At 34.3% G+C, this 23,560-nt stretch overlaps 2 protein-coding genes across 2 annotated transcripts; both read right to left on the bottom strand.

Annotated features, from left to right (window-relative positions):
* Positions 1-1,052: 1,052 nt before the first annotated feature.
* LOC125196722 (putative protein phosphatase 2C 52) lies at positions 1,053-5,228 on the bottom strand. The gene is made up of 6 exons (XM_048095334.2): positions 5,065-5,228; positions 3,552-4,030; positions 3,120-3,464; positions 2,921-3,038; positions 2,605-2,828; positions 1,053-1,605 (listed from the first exon to the last, which is right to left on the bottom strand). Exons 2-6 carry the CDS (start codon positions 3,810-3,812, stop codon positions 1,165-1,167), a joined length of 1,389 nt encoding a protein of 462 aa, XP_047951291.1. The 5' UTR covers positions 3,813-4,030; positions 5,065-5,228; the 3' UTR covers positions 1,053-1,164.
* Positions 5,229-17,879: 12,651 nt separating this feature from the next.
* LOC148929310 (uncharacterized) lies at positions 17,880-21,972 on the bottom strand. Its single transcript, XM_089056790.1, has 4 exons — positions 21,208-21,972; positions 19,159-19,802; positions 18,764-19,087; positions 17,880-18,678 (listed from the first exon to the last, which is right to left on the bottom strand). Exons 1-4 carry the CDS (start codon positions 21,955-21,957, stop codon positions 17,880-17,882), a joined length of 2,517 nt encoding a protein of 838 aa, XP_088912916.1. The 5' UTR covers positions 21,958-21,972.
* Between the last annotated feature and the right edge of the window lie 1,588 nt (positions 21,973-23,560).

Here is a 23,560-nt window from a genome sequence, read left to right as displayed (position 1 = left end):
TACTGCTTATTGCTCGACTTTTCATCCTCTAACATAGAAATAAAATGCTACATGCAATGGCGGATCCAGGAGTTGAATATCGTGGGGTCGGAAAAAAATTGAGTATAATAGTAAAATAATTAAATTTTAAAAATATTTTTAATTTAAGTATTTATATTCGGAAATGACATAATGTTATCTATAATATCAAAAATTAGAAAATTATAATTTTTAAAATAATTCAAATATGTATAATAAGGTTGAAATGTTAAATTATATTGTAAAAAAATTAGAAAAAAAATAAAGAAATATCACTATATATTAGTATCATTATTCAAGTATGTGTTTAATTTAAATAAATTAATTAGTGGAAATATCAATAAAGTATTCTATATACTACAAAATTGATTAAATGGTTAAAATTGTTTAAAAGTGAAGTTAGGCCAATATCAATACATTTTTGCTTGATTAATATGAAATACTACAAATAAAGAAATATATTAAACTTTTAAAGTTAATTTATAAAATTTGAAATAGCACTAGATCAGTAGTGTAGGAATGTGTCAACTTTTCATGGTGACACCTATTTTCTTCTATTTAAATTTATTGGAAATAAACAATGTTTAGAAGACTTTCACTCCTCCCCAGACGCAGTAATCCCTCTCTCCTCATTCTCGCCTTCTTGGTCTGAAAACAAATCTGAAAAGGCCTCTCTCCCTCTTTCATTCCGCCGCTGCCGGATTTCAAACACGGCAGCCACAGCGTAGTTCCTCCTCATCTCTTGCTCACCTCGTCATCAATTCTCTGTGTTGGGTAAAGGGGCGGTGGGATGGACGCCGTAGGGTTGAAGGCAAACTTTCCGGCAGTAGTCCGGGGGCGATGGCCGACCCCACCTGGATCCGCCGATGGCTACATGCCCTTTATAAAATTATAAGGAAAAAGAAAAGAGAAAAAACACAAAATATAGGCAAAACACCATAAAATGCAACATGCCCATATATAATGTTTGCAGCTACTATTATCAGCTATTCTCATGAAAAAATAACAGATAAATTTCAACTTTTCAAAATATATGCAAGAACCATAAATACTATTTGATCAAATCTTATAGTAGTAAAAAAAACCAATATTTCTTGGGTTTTTCAGACAGCGCTACTACAAAGACGTTCAATCAAAACGACGTCGCTACGGCCTCGGCCTTTCTTCGGAGAATCTGGGAAGTTGAACAAGAGAGTTCACTCTCGTCACGCCTTCCAAACCCGACCAGTTCTGATCCTCGCCAACCGGCACCCTGCTGTTGTGCTCGTTGTCCTCCGAAGACCTGACGGTGAAGTTCCGCTGCAGGCACGGCTCGGAGTGCTGGCCGTCGTCTGATTCCAAGACATTGCCCGAGTGGTTGCTCTGGAGGGTCGCCGATGAGAAGCTCTGCTCCTCATTGTCGGACTCAGTATCCATCTTCCCATCTAGGAATAAGCAGACCACAGCGCAGTCGTCCATCTTTGATGTTGGATACTTGGCTTTCCATTCGCGGGCAGCATGCTCAACTAGGATCCGAGCAGCGGAGGACCTTGCTGGGGACGATGATACTATCTCGACCACTTCCTCGTTGCTCAGGACGTCCCATACCTGCACCCAGGGAAGAGATTTACATACGAGGGCGTTTACTTTGAGTGACAATACACGTATCACGACCAAACAAGCTCATATTTGTTGAATAAATCAAAGTAATCCAATCTTACAAGAACAATAAGCTAAAAAATAAAAATGAGTAAGCATCTTTTTTCCCTAAGATTCATCATTTGGAAAGAAAGTTCAAACCAAGAAATCAAATAGAAGAAACTATATCGAGAAAAATTCTTGGCAAATTTAAACAACCATTGATGCAGAGCATTTTTTACATCGATGAATCCACAGCCAAGGTAACAACGTGAAGGTCTAGCGTCAAAGTTTATTTTATTTTATAGTATTAAAGAAATAAAAGAAACATATATACTAAAAGTTAGGTCTGCTCGGTTCTAACCAAAAAAAATATTTGATTTTGAATCGGACGTTTGGTTTCTATAGTATAAATAAAAACGGAACCAAACCAACTATGGCTAAAACCGACCAAAATGCAACAGTTCAGTTCAATTATTCGGTTTCGGTTCAGTTTTGCTCACTATTTATGCCATCAGAAAAACGAATAAGATATGCAACGACTTATATGGTCCATGTTTAGTTTATATCACTGATTCAAGAAACAATACCTAGGGCATGCCCTAATTTGCATAAGCATGGCTGCTTTTGTTTTCTTGTTGCTTCATTTATTTCTATGCAGGAAACCATCCCCTGTTGCAGTACCAAACTCTAGAGTAGAAACTTGGTGTTTTCGTGTAATTCAACTCTCAAAACTGGTTTTACAGCCGATAATCACTAACGAGGGGGCTTATAAATAAAGTGGCTCGAGTCTCTAGCACGCATTGCTCAGTGTGCCTAAATAAATTTGCAATCTCGATCTCTAGATGGGGACTAACGCGTATGTTATGGCAACTAAAGGCGAAAAAGTGAGGAATTGTAGACACATTTCAACAAATTCTATGTTTGAAGACAACACATGAATCATAGCTTAAGGAATAGTAGACTCACCCCATCTGATGCCAGAACGACAAATTTGTCTCGGTCACTGAGAGTCCAATGGGAGAATTCAGGGATGGAGATAACTCCATATTCCTTTAAGCAAAAATCTCCAAATGCTCGAGCCATTGCTAAGCCAGGAGCATCATCAAATGGAAGCCAAACTCGTTGCACTTCAGGCTCATCTTGTAAAGCAAAGACTCGACCTTTACACCTCTTTATCCTCTCTGCTTCCTCTGTTTCAAGAAATAGCAACCATAAGCTCATCTCATTAGTATAGCTAAGACGACTTCTCAAAACCATATAAACTAAACAAACAAGAACATACTAGGAAGATCAGGCTTTAGATCGACTGTCAATTGGATTGCCACCATCGAATCGTTGCTATCTTTAGATCCCAATATAGCTCTCGAATCACCAATATTGCCAATGAAAAGATTCTGACCCTTCAATAGTTCAAGGGAAGCTCAACACAAGTGGGATTCAAATTTTGATGTAAAAGAAGTCTACGAAGCTATAACATTTACCTGTTTTATAACCGACACAGCCGTACTGCCACTGCAGAAGCAATCCAAATTAGGATGAGACCTCAACTCTTTGTCCATCGACTTGTATGCTTTCAGAAAAGCTTCTCTCCACGAAGACTCCACTCCCTCCTCGACAGGTACATCCTTCACGGGATCTACCACATCTGATTTCACATTCCCATTGCAGCAATTCACACTTGAACCACTCGTCACCGGCTCAGAGGAGTTCATAAAAGAGGATATCTTTAGCGGCAGCATTTCCCTAACTTTACGAGCCACCATATGTCCATGGGGCCCGTGGCCATCGAAGACGCCACAAAAAGTAACATCTTCTCCCATAAAATCCTGTACATCCACAAGATTTTAAATAACATTATCTTCTGAAACAGACGAGGATGACCCCAACAAAAACAACAAAGAAAAGGGACTTACTTCCCACACAATCATAGCATCCTGGTTTATGCCTTTCCGGCCTTGCTGAGTGAATATGCAAGAACTGCTGCTCTTCCCATTGGTGATCATCCGGTTAGGGATAGAGGAGAGATGCTGCAAAGTGGTGACATGGTCGGAAAACGTCCTCCTACTTCTCTTGCGCCTAAGCATATCTATGCACAAACAAGATGGAGACATCCTCTCTCCATTACTCCTGCTACTACAAGTACTCTGACTACTAACTGAGACACAACCCCCCATTATCTCAGAATGGGAAACAACAGACCATCTGATTTAAATCAAAGAACAACCCTCTTCTTCTTCACATACAAGAATCAATTTTTACAGATCAAATAGTATTTGACAAGTAAAGACAGTTAGGAGGGTTCACAAGACTTTGAATACAGATTCTAGGTCCCTTTTTCTCAAAGTCAAATATCAAGCTCGTTGAACACGCCGAGGACCGGTGACCAAGCCAGCTAGAAAAAAAAAGACATTCAATCAGTGGTGATTGCTCATATAGCATGTCAGTGTATGTATAGAAATATGGAAATAGCTGAAAGAAAGTAAACTCCAAAATCAACAATACTAAAATTTAAAGATTTAGCATGTGAAAGTGTGAATTAAAAAATTATCACAAGGCTACTTGTCCTATGACAGGAATCTCTCATTATTTTAACAAAGGTTGAAAGATTTCATGCTATCACAATTTACAACCCAGCCATACAATATAATATTTGATGACAGACGCATAGGGTAATCTTGAAATTGTTGCCACATTTCCCACCACAAAACACAAGCATAAAACAAGATAAGCCTTTAAGCAATCCTAATTAGTTGACCATTTTGATTTTCTAATGCATTTTTTGCTATCACAAACTCCATTCAATCAACAAGCTCAGTTGAGTGATAAGGGGAATTACCTCTCTAATCAAGTTAAAGGATAACGCTTTACAACTAAACATCTACTTTTGTGGGATTTTCTTGGCAACCATAGATCTAAAATAGGATAAAATATAATAAAGCAAACACATTCAAACACACACAAACGCACAAGATCTATAAGGAAAGAGACAAGCATGTACATTGGAGTATTTGCTTTGCTATACTAAACTAGAAATAAAGAAAAGAAAAAATGGAAAAGGGTAAGAAAAGATGCATTCGTTCAAACTTGAAAATTTCATTCTCTGACTAATGGGTTAAAAATACTAAAGCATAAAGCAAAAAAAGGGAGTTCACACAATGGGGCAAATCGTCAAGCAGAGAATTCTTCAACGTTGAATTCCAATGCGCAAAAGCTAAAAAACATAGGAATAAAACTCCATTTCAAGAAATTTTTTTAAAAAAAGGATTCCAAGCTAAAGCTGCCCATCAATGACCAAATTCAAGAAAAAGATGATAAATTTCCAAAAAACCCTTTTTGACAACTCTGCAAACTGAAGATAAAGATGGAACTTTAGCAGCCCAGAAGGGAAATAATCATGTAGAGAAATAAACAAGAGGAGGGGCTTACCTTGTTACATGAAGAAAAAATGTTAGCAGCAGTAGTCTTTAAATTTGTGGAGGAGGGAGAAGGTTGTTGGGGTGAAGATGAAGGTGCATTAATTAGAATTTGCAAATGTATGTAATGTGAGTGTGTGTGAGAATGAGTTGGCAATAGAGAGGGGATTTGAACGAGCAAAGTGCCCGGCTAAAATGATGATGGTAAGACAATAGACATGGACATTTCCTCTTTTTTGCTACCTTTTTTTTTGCTTTTACAATAAAGGGCCTCACGCTCCTTTTTGTGCGCGTTGCCTCTGTGTTTGGGTATATTCATTGAATAGTAAATTGCTCGAGCTCAGGCTCGGTTCGATAGTAAACAAGTTGAGATCGAGTTCAAACCAAAATACGAGTAACTTACTAGTCGAGCTCGTATAATTAGACAGAACCAACATTTGGAATATTAAATGCTTCAAGCTAAAGACGGGACGGATGGAGTATTTTTTTTATGAGATTAAAACTGGAAATATAATATGGATATAACAGTTAAAATATTATTACTACTATATACTTATATGATTTAATGGAATTGGGTGCATAGATTATGTCTAAATAATTTTCTAATCAATTTATATCGTTATCATATAAAAGTATGAGCTTTCAAGAGTATTTTGGTTTTAAAAGCTACATAATACTCATAACTCATATTTTAGATGGGAGTAAAAAAAAACTTTTTTTTAATAAATTAGTTAACGCAGATCTATCACCATACGCATACTGTGCCTCCCTTCCCACGACCGTCTATTCTTCACAACCCTTGTTAAAATAGGCATTGTCACCCACAACCAAGATGACAACAATGGCACCAAGAGCAATAGGTCACGAGAACGCCATACGTCCACCAACTGTTGCTTTTGGTTAGTACAAGTTTGAAATTGTGTGTGTTTTAATTTAGAGTGAACTACAAAAATGGTCCCTGGACTATGGGTTTATCTCGTCCATAGTCCCTGGACTTTAAAAATATCGTCAGTAGTCCCTGGACTAAGGGTTTATCTCGAAATTGGTCCTTTTGGCTTTTTTTGGTACGAAAATACCCTTTGATATTATTTTGGGGGGTTTGGACAATTTGGTCTTTTTACACTTTTAACATTTTAAATATGATATTATTTTAGTTATGTACTAACTTTGATATTATTTCAAAATTATCATTCTTCTTCCATATTGTTATCCTTCACTGAATTTGTTTTTTTTTTCAATATTAGATTGAATTTTATAAAATTAAATTTAATATTTAGATTTTTAAATATCAATAAATTTTTTTAATGAAAACTATTAATTCATGGACACTATAAATATTGATTAAAACTATTAATTTTTGTTATTTAATATAATATTCAATTGAATTGAAGAAGTACAGAAAAATAATATTAATCATGATGAAAAAATAAGAGTTATTCTATTTAGCCTCCTTTGGTTGTTATAATTGCTTGTGATTAAATATTATGAAGTTGACTAAAAATTTGATCCTACTTAAAATTTTATATAGGAGTATTTTTGTTGAAATTTTCTAGTAAATTTTGATTGTTTTCAAATTAATAAACAAAAATTATATTAGTTTTACATTAGATGCATATTTATTTCAAAATAAATTGTGTTATATAATCTATTTATGATTAAAGCTAGTATTAAATATTGATTAAAACTAAGGCGTTGTCATACCTTATTGATTACATAGTACTATACACTATCAAATATTGATTATAACTATTAATTTTTGCTATTTAATAATTTTTATAATTAAAAAAATTTATTGATATTTAAAAATTAAAATTTAAAATTTTGTAAAATTAAATCTAATATTGAAATTAAAAAAATCAAATTCAGTGAAGGATAACAAAATGGAAGAAGAATGATAATTTTAAAATAATGTCAAAGTTAGTACATAACTAAAATAATATCAGATTTAAAATGTTAAAAGTGTAAAAAGACCAAATTGCCTAAACCCCCCAAAATAATATCAAAGGGTATTTTCGTACCAAAAAAAGCCAAAAAGACCAATTTCGAGATAAACCCTTAGTCCAGGGACTACTGGCGATATTTTTAAAGTCCAGGGACTATGGGCGAGATAAACCCATAGTCCAGGGACCATTTTTGTAGTTCACTCTTTAATTTATGATGGTTTTGAATTCGTGGATATTTGAAATTGTTGTTGGATGGTTGTGAGTGGCCATGTTTATATGCTCGGCGATGGTGACAATCACTACTACGAGTGAGCTACCAAGACCACGATGGTTTTATCATGGTGGTGGAACCATTGTGTATGTGCTATTGTGACCTAGTGGATACCACGATGGTTTTATCTTGATGATGGAACCATTGCGAATGAAGCACCGTGACTTGGTGGATCCACGATTGTGAAAACATCGTGATTGCGATAGTTATTACAGTGATCAATACTCAATGTTCAGCACGATTACACCTCCGGCTACCCCGGGATAAGGGGTGTATTGCATTATACTTCATTGCAACAAGCTCATACATAATACTACTACAAGAGGATATAGGTTGACTTAAAATGATTATTGACCCGAGTCTATGATTTTGGGTTGGCAGAATTCCACAAATATTAAATTAAAGAAAAAGGTATCCATACGATTTGTCGATTAATAGATAAAGCTTGTGGACAACTTTATTCTAATTCAACCAGAAATAGGTAGTCCACAATTTCAAACTTCATTTAATTTTCATGCTCCATTCTTAGCTGTTGTTGACTTTATTTGTCAGTAAGGTTTCTTATAAATTTATATTGGTAGAAAATTAATAATAAACCATTCCGTTCTCACGCAATTTCAACTTCGCTCAATTTATTACTCCACAAATTTACAATTACAACTATCTAATTTATTGTCTGTTTCTGTTTGACCAAACTGTTCTACCATACACTATTTTAATTAAAAATGGATTATAATTGTACGTGGCCATTGAAAATTATTAAGTATTATTTCTAATTCGTTGGTTCGCTTAAAATTCTTCCATGACGAAATTGTGTTTACTTTCTTGATATGGAGTACGATACTTATATTTAGATATTTAAAATAATTACTTTAGATATCACACTGCATCATTCATGGTCTTCTGGTAACAATTTTACATGATGTAATTGAATTTAAGAGTATATTTTTAAGTGTTTTTGTTTAAGGCCCAAAATAGCTAGACTCCAATAAAAGTGTAGATTAAGGTCCAAAGTTTTTTGCAAATCACAAGCTATATTTGGTTCCAATTTGTTAACTCTATATAGGGCTAAAAGAATTTGTTCATTTTTAACCCTATAGGACGCTAAGAACTTTATTTATTTATTTATTTATTTAAGAACAATAAATATAGATTTGGAGCTCTATCTATTTTGGGCCTTAATTTACACACTTTTATTGGACCTAAACCCACAAAACTAGGAGATGTCTTATTGCTAAATTTTTAGACTTATTTGCATTTCCATTCACTCGAGTTAAACTACTTTTGTAGTAACCTATAAGTATACATTACAAAAAAAAAAAAAAAAAAACAATTTGTCATTTTCAAATAAGTAGTACTATACTACTCCTATTTAATTAGACAGTACATGATTTATTACAAAAAACTTTTGAATAATAGTAGAATAAATTGGATAGCAAAAACATATATATTCATTATTATTTATTCAGGACAAAACAAGACGCGAATTTAATAACATGGACCACATTATATTCCCTTATATTATTGCACTTGCGTTTGATATGCAAATACTGATTCTAGTGTTGATAGGTATGAATATTCTGTCTTTTTTAGGTGAATAATGGTTGTGAATATTCTCATATGATTTCGGCCCATTTTTGTTTATCTTAAGTGGGCTATGTCAAATACTCTTGTAACATTTCCTCAATAGAAGAAAAATATAACAATTTTGGGACTCACAACTACAAATAATGTATTTTCCTCTTAATTTACCATACTAGAGTAATTTTTTTATAAAATAATTCAACCCTTGTTTATTTCTATATGTAAGACCCTTTGACTGACATAAGTACTATTTCACACCTTTCATTAATCATAACTTTGAAAACTATAAGAAGTCTTAACATTTTTGCATTTTTTTCAAGAGCTACTCATGTAATTTTATTTAAGCTCAAATAGGAAAATTTATTACAAGTTAAGAAGATTGGGCGCGCATATATTTTACCTAAGATTAAATAAGTTAATTATTGCTTTTAGTTAAAATAAATTCGATTTGAAAATATTAATGAAGACAAATGAGTGAAGAGTCTTTAATTAAATGAGATACTGCACTAATACCTAATTTTCTCCCATTTTCCATCGTATAATATTTTTCTATTCTTCTTATGTCGACATATACAAATTGGGACATGGAAAACAGGAAAAGTATTGTAAATATCCAATTATACTGACTGTTTTAAAAATATTCTCACTTTATATTTTTGAGACAGAATATTGTAAAATTCAGTATGATGGAGCTAGGGGTCCACTTGGAATATTACCCCATTCAAGGGCAATCAATTATTTCAGGTAATATTCTTCCGATTTAGGAATATTCTAAATGGATGTATAAATTTCTAAGGGGATGGGGGTATTTTAACATTTTAGCCATTAGACTTATTTGTAGGTGGGATTTCATTTATAAATTAAAAAAAATCATTTATAAATATCACAGCTTCAACTTATTCAATACACCATTAAAATATCTCGTTTAAGATCCATGCACAGGAAAAAAAAAAAAAAAAACTCATACATACATATGTCCATCACTCCATGTGTTATTTTCAGAATTATTTACAAATATTTTTATAACTATTATAAATACCAACACAAATATATATGCTTACGTGATCTCCAAAGTTAACATAGCACATTAGAATTAGATTACTATAAATATTTATGAAGATGCTTAAAGAATATTTTTTTTAATGCATTTAAGAATTTCTAAATGGATCACCAACACTTCAAAAAGCGTCCTTATTATTGGTGTCCCAATTAAAATTAGAGGACGCAAATAAAAGTATCATAACAAAACAACAAATGAAGTTAATTTATTATTACTTTAAGGACATTTTTTTTTGCGGTTTAAATTGTTGTTATTTTAAAAAAAAATTCAATGGAGGTAATTACGTCTCTATTTTTTATCCTTAAAAATCAGTTTTCTTATAGTGCAATAAGAGTAGCACATGTACATTATTTGAATAAAATGATTTTTACTACATCAGGGAGAACAGGATAGACTAGTTATATTACATGTGCAGTATACTATAACTATTGTGCTTATGGAATAGTCAAATGTATTGGAAATTAAATAATGCGAAGTTGGACCTTAAATAGTTCTGAACCAATTAATAGGATCTGAGATGGATATAATTAATTTTCCAATACATTAAAAAGTTGTCATAAAATCTGAGAGGTGACTAATTTCCCTCTCTAAGCAAGTAGGCATTTATGCAAAATAAATGATGAAAAAAATTCTCACTAATGTCAAATGGATTTCTGCCCAATATATTTGATTACTAAATCTAGTTAATGTCATTTGCCCATTTTGGAAATTAGAATTGCCAAAGTCAATTAATGTCTTGATGGGTTATTCCGTTAGTCTTGTGAAGTACTCTAAAATTGTGTAATACTCCCTCCATCCGCGAATAGGAGTCCTGTTTTTTCCATTTTAGTCCGTCTGCGAATAGGAGTCTCGGTTCACTTTTACCATAATAAGGTCACACCTTCACCTAACTCATTTCACTCACATTTCATTTAAAACTAATATATACAAGTGAGACTTCTATTCCACTAACTTTTTTCCACCCACTTTTCTTAACATTTCTTAAAACCCGTGACGCCAAGGAATGAGACTCCTAATGGCGGACGGAGGGAGTACGTCAGTACTTATGTTTATTATTAGTATTAGTAGTACTATGATATAAAATTGTAAATCATTCGAAATAGGTCTAGATTTGTCATTCTATAACCATATAGGAGTACTACTATAAAGTAATTTTTTCTGGTTGATAAGGCTCGTTTCATGTATCGGTTTAGGGTTAAAATTCTGTGCATTTGGGGCGCTAATGTGCGTTATTGAGTTCAGGTGCGTAGTAAATCTGCCGGACCTAGGAGTTGCTGTTACCGGACCTGGCAGATGCAAAAGAGATGAAATTGAAGCAAAAATCAGAAGTCGTCGTTCGGACCTGGGAGAATCAAAAATTGGCGACGGGAGCAGAATGGGGCGAGAGTAGATTATTTTAAAGAAGTCTTACTCAAGGGCAAGAGCGTCAAATCACCAGAGGGATACCCTAGGGATCAAAGCCTCACATATATAAGGAGCTCAACCTTGAAGAACAAGACAGTGACGGAGACGTGAACAACCACTTCTACGCTTTCCTAGCTCTAGTTCTAGTTCCATACTTCAAATTTTCATTTCGACTGCTGCGCACTTGGATATGGAAGATTCTGGCCACTGTGGTTCTCATCATCATCGTTATTTTGCTGTGTAACACCGCCTTGTGAAGGCGAAGAAACAATCTTTACTTGCTTTCGTTTAGAACTTGTTGGTTTTAAGTTTCGCAACTTTAGCTTCTGACTTTGATCTACTGGATTCAGACTTGTTTCTAGTTATTATGGAAGTTTATGTTTGTTTTTGGTTGGTTATCTCTGAGTTTATGTTCATCTCTTGCTTTTAGTTTTCGTTCTTGTTTGTTGTTGGATGTTTGGAGCTGAGATCTGTTGGTTTGTTGTTGGAGGTTGGGGATTTGCATATGGAGATGTTTGGATTTGTTGAATCTTGGTGTTTTAGAGTTGAAGTTTCGCATATTTGGTGCTTGATGTTTACGTTGTGCATGATTATGGCTATTTACTTTCTGTTTCTGCATCCTTTAGGTCCAGTAGCGTAGATCTGTTATTTTAGGCTTCAATTTCTCGTTTTAAGTCTAGATCTAAAGTTTGCTCTGTTTTCATGGTGTTTAAAACTCTGTTTTACCTGCTATTCTCGTTTGATTCCCGAAGAAGATGAAGTTGTTGGTAGTTAGAACCAGATCTGCTTTATGTCAGTACTTTTCTGCATGTACTTTACTTTTTCTGCATATCCTCCAGACCTTGTCAGTACGATCCACTTTGTCTCTTTTACTTTTCTGCATGCTTTTCCAGACGCTGGTAGTTTAAGGAAACTTGTCTTGCTTTTTGCTTTATGTTTGTCTGTCCAAATTAGGAAAGTCCGTCTAGTTAAGTTTACTCCAGTTGTTTTAGAACTTTAAAATATCTCGGTTTCTCTAAGTCATGTATGTTCCGTACGCTCTCAGTTCTTAGACCCAGTAGGTAGAGTAAAGTTCTTCTGATCTATTAGACCCAATAGGTAGAGTAAAGTTTTGCTTATCTCTCAGACCCAGTAGTTTAAGTTCTCGACCCACAAAATTGCGTGGCAGCAGCCAATCCCTTTTTCCCAAAACATCCTCAAATGCAGTTTCGTAGCACCTTCGTCCTCGTGGGATCGATCCTTTACTTCCCTGTGCTAAGTTGTAGTATAGTGGGTTGAGGTTTTTGAAGGAATAGAGTGCACCCAACGACCCCTTTCTGATAGTTTCATGATCTTCTAGCCTCTGAAGTCTAGTCGAATCCTCTGGACCTGTTAGATCGAGTGATATCACACAGCACAAACCGCACTGCACTCAGAGTCCTGTCACTGGTCAAAGTCAGAGAATCAAGCTATAAAACATACTGTACGTACTAAAAAAAACAAAGACATAAATAATTTTAAAAAATTAACTGGACTCAGTTTTTCAGTGTGACCCAAATTACAAACCTACACGGGACAAGTTCACATATTTTTGTCACAATTCGATCGTCTATAAAAGTTATATTCCATTAATTTTAAATCATTCAAGTGAGATCTAAATATTGATATCTATGATTGTCAATTATATTATATCAATATAAAATGAAGACTATTAAATAAAATACACGTGAGCTAATGGTATATAATTCAACTACAATCATTTTAATCACTACAAAAATCTTGTGATTTAGCAACGGAGGTTTCCGTTACTAAATAAGTTAATTCCGTTGCTAAATCACATTAGCAACGGATGTAGCAGATAGTGTCCGCCGCTAAAAACCTTGCTGCCAAATGGCTTGCAGCGTACAAAATCCGCTGCTAAGTTTTAGCAACGGATTTCCGACAAAGAGTATCCGCTACTAAAATCTTGTGATTCATATGAAACTTCAGCAATGAGAACACCTTTTTCTTTTGCCTATTTATTAAAAATATAATAAAACAAACATTATTGCGAAATGAATTTTATATATATATATATATATATATATATATATATAGGTGTAGGGGTGCGTTAGGCTCCTTTGCACCCTAAGTGTCCTATTTCCTTCTTAATCTCAGCCCTTGGATCCTTGAATTGGATGGTTGTGATCAATGCATTATTAGTCTATAATGTTGCATTATTAGCCGTTGTGCATTATTAGAATGAAAATGTGCATTATTAGTCTATAATGTTGCATTATTAGCCGCTGTGCATTATTAGAATGAAAATGTGCATTATTAAATGACACGTGGCATTAATCTAACCGTCAGATGACAAAATCGTGGGGCTAGGATTAAGAAGGAAAAAGGACAAAAGATATGAAAAGGATTTGAATACATCGTGCGTTAGGCTCCTTTGCACCCTAAGTGTCCTATTTCCTTCTTAATCTCAACCCTTGGATCCTTGAATTGGATGGTTGTGATCAATGCATTATTAGTCTATAATGTTGCATTATTAGCCGATGTGCATTATTAGAATGAAAATGTGCATTATTAGTCCATAATGTTGCATTATTAGCCGCTGTGCATTATTAGAATGAAAATGTGCATTATTAAATGACACGTGACATTAATCTAACCGTCAGATGACAAAATCGTGGGGGCTAGGATTAAGAAGAAAAAATGACAAAAGATATGAAAAGGATTTGAATACATCCCTATAGGTGTATATATATAACACTTACCAACTTTTGAGCTTTTGCTGCAACTGAAGTTGAGCCTCCGTAATTCTTACTGTATCCGGTTCCGGGACCATCTGGCTCGGAAAGTCTGGCCTTTTTTGCAAGTATTGATTTATGCATCACGTCGGGATCCTTCCAATGCTCTAGTAATCCTTTCCACATCACTTCTGACACGTAACCCGGTCTTGCTTTATTAGGAGCGTTAAACTTTTTTAAGCTGGTAATAAAGGACGAGAATCTGATTGCAGCTTTCTTTTTCCAAAGGACCCACACCTCCTGCTCCCATGAATCGGGCCAGAAATATGATTTCTGTAGAAAAATAAAAAATTAAAATATATTTGTAGGCAATATCCAAAAAGTCAATAAAGCAATTCAAAATCAGAACACAAGTGAGAAAATACATAGATGTGTAAAATGCTATGCAAATGAAATTTAAAAACAAGAATGTAATCAAACTGTACAAATCAGATAGTATTACATTTGCTATATTTGGAAGTAAACCATGTCAGTAACATAAACAAATCAATTAAAATACTCCAACCATCCAAAAATAGTACGTGAAAGTGAAATCTAAGGTCTAAACAAACTGCACATATATGCACATTCTATGATTGCAAATGTTGTAAAAATTGTACTCCATATTCTCACACACCACGCATTATATCAAATGCAAATAATCACCAAATTCAAATCTGGATTCTTGATTTATGAATCTGCTAAATTAATCAAACTAATACTTACTCGAAACTCCTCAAAGTAACCATTCTTAACGTCATCTGGGGTTTTAGCCCAGGTAAAACCCGTTGGATTTCGGATTTAGTGAAATGATGAGGTAATTTTACTTGCCATCTACCAATGTGTCAATAATTTCCTACAATATTTTAATATTAGTTAATATATAATAACAAGAGTCTTAATTAATATTCAACATAGCAAACCCAGAGTGTGGATCCCTTTCAATTTTTATCCTCCTATCAGGCACTACATGGTCATCATCTTCCATGTCATCGACATTCTCGTGGATGTTTCGTTCGGTTGATCTCATTTGAGAGGACTCGCCGGTGGTAGTGTGATGGTCACGACGATGATACATATCTAAATCACTGCAAAAAACATAAGTGAACATTAGTAAATATTCATGTGTTTCTGGTCAAGCCACTCCCCACAAGAAAAGAAAGGAATAGAAATAAACTAAAGAGAAAAGAATTGCAGCGGCAGATTGCAACACTGCAGCAGTTCATAATTCAACTCTCTCATAATGTACTAAAGTTCTAATCCCTAGTGTACTCTTCGGATGGCTTTTCAAACACAAAAACATCATTCTAGTTAACCAAAAACTAAAATCAGTAAGAAACAATAATCCTAATTAAGCAAAAGTGCCGACTAAACATAAATTCCCCAATAGAATTGATCGAACATAAACTATAACCCTTTTGCCATACATTCTAAAATTGGTGCTTCTCTTTGGCCTTATTCAAAATATGAGGGAACACCCATTCACAAGCAATGCAAAATTTAGATGAGCACTGCGGGAAAGATAGAGATAGGGAGAGGGGGAGAAAAAACCGTGAGAGGAGAAGCAGGGATGCGGAAGATGACGACGAGGAGGCCTTGTCGGCGTCGTCGAGGAGGCGGCGGCGGCGTCGAGGACCCAGCAGTTGCGTTGAGAGAGGCAGTGAAGTTGAAGCGACGTAGGAGGAAGGCTTAGAGTCGTGCGTTGTGGTGTGTGAGTTGAGTTAATTATATTAGTATCTAATTAATACTCTAATTATGTTCCACAATTTCCAATGATTTATATCAATCTTCTATCCTGTTGAAATAAAAGAAATAAAATAGAATTTTATTTGCAGCTTAAACAAAAACATCAGCTAATTAAATGACATAAAACTAATTAAAACATTATTTAAAAATTGTATATTTGTTTTGGATTTGATCGTGTGAATATTTGTTACAAATTTCCTTATGTCACTTATTTTTATTGCTATTCTATTAACAAAACTAATATCATAAATAACTCAATTAAATTTAAAATTTAAAGGTATTATACACATATACAGGTTATGGAAAATATTAAATTTGAACTTAAGTGTCTACAAATTTAAGAAAAATATATTATTTTATTTAAAAATTGTACTCCTTTCGTTCCATGATAGTTGAGTTATTTTTCTATTTTAGTAATATCGTTTCCCTTTTTAGCAAAAAGCAACATCTTTTCCCTCTACTACTCAATTCATTCTCTTATACCTTTATTAATATTCTCTCTACTTTTCCCTCTTACCTATTTTATTATCTCTTCATTTAATATACTTTAATATCTCTTCCTTAATATCCATAACAAAAAAAAATGACTTTACTACCGCGGGAAAATATTTATTTTACATAAAACTCAAAATCATATGAAAATTTGTTATGAATTTCCTATGTCACTTCTTTTGTATTACTACTATTAAGTAATAACAAAATTAATTCATATATAATTCAATTAAATTTAAAATTTAGGGGTATTTTGTACGTGTACAGTTTATGTACGTTTATCTTTATTTGGATAACAATAAACTTACATAAATTGTACTTACATAAACTTATATAAATAGGAATTAACTTAAAATAAACTATGCTAATCATTCCGTAATAATTTAAGAAAATATTAAATTTTAAATTAAATATCTTCAAATTAAAAAAAAAATTTATTCTAACGAAAAATTGTATATTTATTTTGCAAATGCTGTAAAAATTGTATATCAAATGCAAATAATCACCAAATTCAAATCTGGATTCTTGATTTATGAATCTGCTAAATTAATTTTGAATCACATTTGTTTCATGGGTTTAAACTATAGTATAACAATCTGAGCTATATGAATATGAATAAAAGAATCGGAGAATTTGGGAAGGTGAACCGCACTATTTTTGTACTAACTTTTTTTCCTAACGTATGCAATTGATGAACTGTATGAAATAAACTAGGTAATCTATCATATCAAAATATTTCTTTAAATGGAAAATAAATTTTAAAATACTATATAAGCAAAACAATCTCTGCAATTACATAAACAATAATCTCAAACCAATAAATTTTTATGACAAAAAGAAAACGAAAAAAAAGTGAAAAGCAAATTTTATGCTATATATGGAGTATAAAAGTTTGGTAAAGAATCTTTATGGCGTAAGAAAAAGAAAGATGCCTTCAGAAGACTTATAAAGAGAATCACAATTAATCAAATTAATACTTGATCCTCCTATCAGGCACTACATGGTCATCATCTTTCATGACATCAACATTCTCATGGATGTTTTGTTCGGTTGATCACATTTGAGAGGACTCGCCGGCGATATTGTGATGACCACGACGATGATATATACATATCTAAATCACTGCAAAAAACATAAGTGAACATTAGTAAATATTCATGTGTTTCTGGTCAAGCCACTCTACCCAAGAAAAGAAAGAATAAACTAAAGAGAGAAGAATGCACAACTTGATCTTTGTATAATAATATAAGACAATTTCCTGTGGACATAGTTTGAACTTTGGCATGCACCGGAAAAAATAGGAAATAGATATATCAAGTACAAGATCAAAGGGATATATATTTGACATATACTACTGTTATCAAAATTTATGCTGATAAAAAAAAAAATCAAGTACAACATCAATGGATTATGTGGAAGTTTAAACTATAAATTTCATTCATTTAGCAAAATCCATAATGAATGCTAGTAAAATAAAAAAGAGAAAAAAAAATGATCCATATAGTGAAAAAAATAAAAACTGACAGCAGCAGCTCCTGCTCTAGAATCATCATCTATATCTCATACATTATGATATTACTCATCATCTATATCAATATTTTCATCATCAGAAAATACTATATCTTCATCCGAAGGGTATTCATCAACATCATTGATATCTATCATCCCACCATTTGGATGAAGTATTGGAGTATCATCACCAATTGCTAGATTCATATCTAACAAAGGCACAAGCATTTCATCCTCTTGGAACGGTGGCTCTATTGTTGATGTTGTCGGGTTCGGAAGTTCAACCTTAGACCTTGCTTTCACCTTACACACTTCCCACCAATCCTTTTTTACCTGATTCATGCTAGGATACGAGCAATAATACACTTGGGTGGCTTGATTTGCTAAGACAAATGGCTCATACTTATTATACTTACGCGTGTGGTTTATAGAAACCAATTTGAAATCCTTTTGAACCACTGTCCCAGAAGTTGATGGATCAAACCATTCACATTTAAATAATGTGGTCCTTTTGATTGGCATACTAGGATAATGTAACACACAAACCTCAATCAATCGGCCATAAAAATCCATCTTATCAGTGCCAAATATTTCACCCTTTATACAAACTCCACTATTCATAGTAGCTCGACGTGACTGATATGATAGTGTATGAAATCTATACCCATTAATAACATATCCATGATATGTTTTAACCTCTAACAAAGGTCCTTTCGAAAGATCCTGGATATATTTGTTCACATCATTCGGTGGCTGGCATCTTACAAATCTTTTGAACCAATCAACAAATTGTGTGTCAACAAGATTTCCTAACTCAGAATGTGATAGCCTTGGATTTGATCGTATCATTTCATCTTCAAACAATCTTTCAAAAAAAGTAAAAGAATACGAGTTAGATATTTACTACTGTGCATTTGAAGATAAAATTAGGAAGATACGATATTACTCACTTCAGATATGTAGTTGTGACCTTAGGACAATTGAGTAGAATGTATGTATGCGCAGCATTGTATTCTCTAGTATCCATGTATCTAACTGACATTTTTCCAAGTGGGCGTCCCGCATGTTTGAAAACCAAAATAACATCGGGCCCCTCAAGAACACTATTACTTTCTCCGCCATAATTACGAGGCTCATTCCTTATCTTTGTTTTCACATGATCCTCGAAATAATATGAACAAAATGTAGAAACTTCTTCTACCAAATAAGCATTGTATATGGATCCTTCAACTCGTGCTTTGTTCTTGACATTGTTTTTTAACCTTCTAAGGTACCTATAAGACAAAATATATAAAAATATTTTAAGATATTATATTTGTATGTTTATATAAATATCAATTTATACCTTTCAAATGGATACATCCATCGAAACTGAACTGGCCCAGCAAGACGAGCTTCATCGGCTAAATGAACTGGCAGATGCTCCATTGAGTCAAAGAAACTAGGTGGGAAAATACGTTCAAGATTGCACAAAATTATTGGAATGTTATCACTTAGCCTACCCATATCTTCAATTCTTATTGCTTTAGACGTCAAGTCCTTGAAAAATAGACATAACTCTTTGATAGCCTTCCAAACATTTTGAGTAAGAAGTTCACGAAACGCAACAGGTAGTATGCGTTGCATGAACACATGACAATTATGACTTTTCATTCCAAACATCTTTAGCTTCCTCAAATCAACACATCTACCCATATTAGACACATATCCATCTGGAAATCGAAGACCTCTGACCCATTCACACAAGACTTTCTTTTCACGATTGTCAAGGGTGTATGAAGCTTTTGGAAACTTCCCAGTCTCCTCGTTACGCTTTAATTTAGGTCTGGCACAATATTTATCGAGCTCTTCTTTCGACTTTGATGTGTCCTTAGTCTTCCCTTGGACGTTAAGCACGGCATTAAATACATTATCAAAGACATTTTTTTCAACGCGCATTACATCCAAATTATGTCGAATCAATAGTTTCTTCCAGTAAGGGTGATAAGGCTCGTTTCATGCATTGGTTTTGGGTGATATTATATACTTTTGGGGGAGATAATGCACAAATTTTGAGCTTAAGTGTGCAGAAATCTACTGGATTCAAGAGTTTGTGCTAATTGACCTGGCAGATGCAAAATAGCTGATTTTGAAGTAAAATACCAGAAGTCGTCGCTCGGACCTAGGAGAATCAGGAAGTTAACGACAAGAGTAGAAATGGAGCAAAAGTGCAGAAAAAGTCATCTACCTGGTCAAAGAGACAGAATGGCGTGCTGACATGAAGATCCTCAATTATTGCAAGGGTAAAATGGTCAAATACCGACAAGAAGTTTCCTTAGGGTTGAAGTTAAAGCCACTCTATAAATAGAAGCTTTCCACAATGAAGAGGTAGCGCTTAACGCTATCGTAGTTTAGGTAGGAAGCTCTCATAGGCGCTTAACGCCACCGCTCTCTTAGTTTAGTTAGATAGTTTGTTGCTTTCTTAGCTGAGTTCAATGGTTTCATCGGAGGAATTGACGACTTCACCGTTGGATCTCGACTCATTTCCAGTTTTATGAAGCTTTGGTGTTTATTTTCATGTTGATGATGTTTTTACTTATGTTTCTTGGATGCTTTTCGCAATTGGTAGCTTAGATGTTTAGATCCATGTTGTTTACATGATTTCCAGTAGTTTAGAGGTTGAGATTTAGTTGTTCACGTGCTCGATTTCTGAGATCCGATAGTTTAGGTGATGCATGCAAGGTAATCTGTGTTCATTTCGTTTTCTGCTTGACCCAGTAGCGTAGATCTGGTAGTTCTAGCTTGAATTTCGTGTTTACGTCTCGTTTTGAAGCATGCTCTGTTTTATTTCGTCAATGGTGTTGAAGCTCTGTTCTATGCTCTGTTTTTACTTGGTTATTTGGAGAAGATGAAGTAGGAGTTAGTTAGAGAATCAGATCTGCTTTTTGCTTTTGCTTTTTGGTTTTCCAGCTTTTCTGTCAGCCCAACTAGTTTGAGAAAAATGGTCCCCACTTTACTTTTACACTTTGTCTGCCTATTTTAGGAAAGCCTTTAGCTTGGTTAGTAAGTTTCAATTGTTTTCTTTAGTTGCTTTCATGATTTATTAAATTGATGAAAAATATTTTCGTGTTTTATTTTCCTTCCGTACTTCTCCCGTCTCCTAGGTCAGGTAAATAGAGTCCGGTTTAATTCCGCCAGGTCAAGTAGATTAGATTTTTAACCCACTCAATGAATGCGTGGCAGCAGCCGACCCCCTTTCCGCTTGTGTCATGGAATCAATCTCGAGTAGGTCCATAGTCTCTGTGGTTCGACCCCGCTCTTGCCGCTTATACTTAGTAATATTTGTTGCATTAGTGGGAAAATTATAAATCTTGTTGAAAGGAGGGACACGTGCACACGACACACGTGCAAAAACCCGACCCTTCAAAGGGAGATCCCAGAAGATGCTTCTTTTCTTCCATCCAGATCTAGCACGACTTGAGACAATCTTGTTCATGTCATTGAAGTCATCCATCACTCTTACCAAACCTAATGTATCTATCTCGTTCAAGATTTCTTCTCCTGACTTTGGTTCTGGTGGGCCATCTAGGATCATCGTGTTTTTACGGAATGCTTTTTTATTCTTTCGAAATGGATGATTAGTAGGTAAGAATTTTCGATGATTGTCAAACCATGATTGTTTACCACTTCTCTCTAAAGTAAACGCATCAGTGTTTTCCATGCAATGAGGACAAGCTAATCTTCCAGCTGTACTACATCCAGACAACATAGAATATGCTGGAAAATCGCTTATGGTCCACATCAACATTGCTCGCATTTGAAAATTTTGCTTCAATGAAATATCATAGGTAGGCACACCCACTTCCCAAAACTGTTTCAGTTCATCTATTAATGGTTGTAGAAAAACATCCAACTTATCTTTAGGATTACGCGGCCCGGGAACTAACACTGTGAAGAACATGAAATGTTCCTTCATACATAGCCAAGGAGGAAGATTGTAAGGTGTTAAGATAACTGGCCACGAGGAGTACTGCTTCCCTGATTGGCCAAATGGTTGAAAACCATCCGTTGAAAGTCCTAATCGCACATTACGGCAATCTGAAGCAAATTCGGGGAATGTATTATTAATGTGCTTCCACGCAGGAGAGTCTGCCGGATGTCGCATAACTCCATCATCAGTAGATGAAGAATGCCAACGCATTTCTTTAGCTGTGGCTTTGGATGCATATAGTCTTTGCAATCGAGGAGTCAGAGGAAAATAATACATCTTTGCTTTAGCCACCTGTTTGTTTTTATCCGCTATAGAACCAACATTTTGGTCTTGAAAGTGTGATTCGCCACAATGTCTGCATGTGTGTAACAAACTGTCGTCTCGCCAAAAAATCATACAATTATTTGGACAACAGTCAATTTTTTCAACCGGTAATCCTATGCCACGCAATAATTTTTTGGTGCTATAAAAGCTATTTGGCAATAAATCATCATCACTTGGAAACCCTTCTTTGATCAGTTATGTGACTCGATCATAACACTTCTCAGGCCAATGAAACTCTGCTTTCAAACTCATTAGCCGAACCACATATGACAACTGTGAATGTTTCTTGCAACCAGGCCACAACTCATTATCATCAGCATTTAGCATATCATAAAGTTTCTGCGCATCAGGATGCGGTGGCTCATCCATGTTCTCATTGTTAAACTGAGGACCGGCAGCATCTAAAACCATCGTATGATATGTGCTTGGTGCTTCATCATTTATTTCCATACAAGAATTTCTAGTTGATTGGCTTGATGTTTCACCTTGGAACCTCCATATGTGGTAATTCTTTACAAAACCAAACTTAGAAATGTGAAATCGAACATCATCTGTCGATCTATATAGCTTATTATCGCACTTTCTACACGGGCACTTAATTTTGTCATTATCCATATAAGCTGGTTTACTCCTTGCAAATGTAATGAAACTTTCAAGCCCTTCTAAAAAATCAAGATTAAAACCAAAGTCGGGATGGTACCGCTTATACATCCACTCTCGATTTGAAGTCACTATTATATTTCATGATCAGTAATCCAGAGCATCATATTAATTCCTAGTCGATAAGGTAGGCATGTTGTACAAACTCTTAACTAATTAGCATTCAAACACGTAATTTATCAAACTTAAAATAGAAATGATCAACAGTCAAACACATTAAATCAGAATGTAACATCAAGGCCACAAATTCACCTCACTTCAAAGCCACAAAATCACCTCACTTTACAACAAATTGGGTCGGTGAAGCCGACAAGGCTTCACCCCAAGCCTAACCACCATCTACACCCTAAAGCATGCTTCTATAAACAATTTACTCAGTACCATTACCACTATTTTCATCATGGTACAAAAAAGCATAAACACAAAAGATAAAGATGCTAACCTTTGTGATAAACTCTTCTCTCAATCTGGTGCAGTTTTAAAATGTCCCAAAACAACTTAGAAGATTGAAGAGGCAGATTGCAACACTGCAGCAGTTTAGAATTCAACTATCTCATAATGTACTCAAGTTTTAATCCATAATGTACTCTTCGGATGACTTTCTAAATATTACCAAAAACATCATTCTAGTAACCCAAAACTGAAATCAGTAACAAACAATAATCCTAATTAAGCAAAAGTGCCAACTAAACATAAATTCCATAATAGAATTGATCGAACATAACTTATAACCCTTTTGCCATACATTCTAAAATTGGTGCTTCTCTTTGGCCTTATTCAAAACACGAGGGAA

The sequence above is a fragment of the Salvia hispanica genome, chromosome 4 (genome assembly GCF_029641045.1).
Source record: "Salvia hispanica isolate PSC_SH4W2 chromosome 4, Shi_PSC_v1, whole genome shotgun sequence".
NCBI lineage: Eukaryota > Viridiplantae > Streptophyta > Magnoliopsida > Lamiales > Lamiaceae > Salvia > Salvia hispanica.
This window is presented reverse-complemented; position numbering and strand designations above follow the sequence as displayed.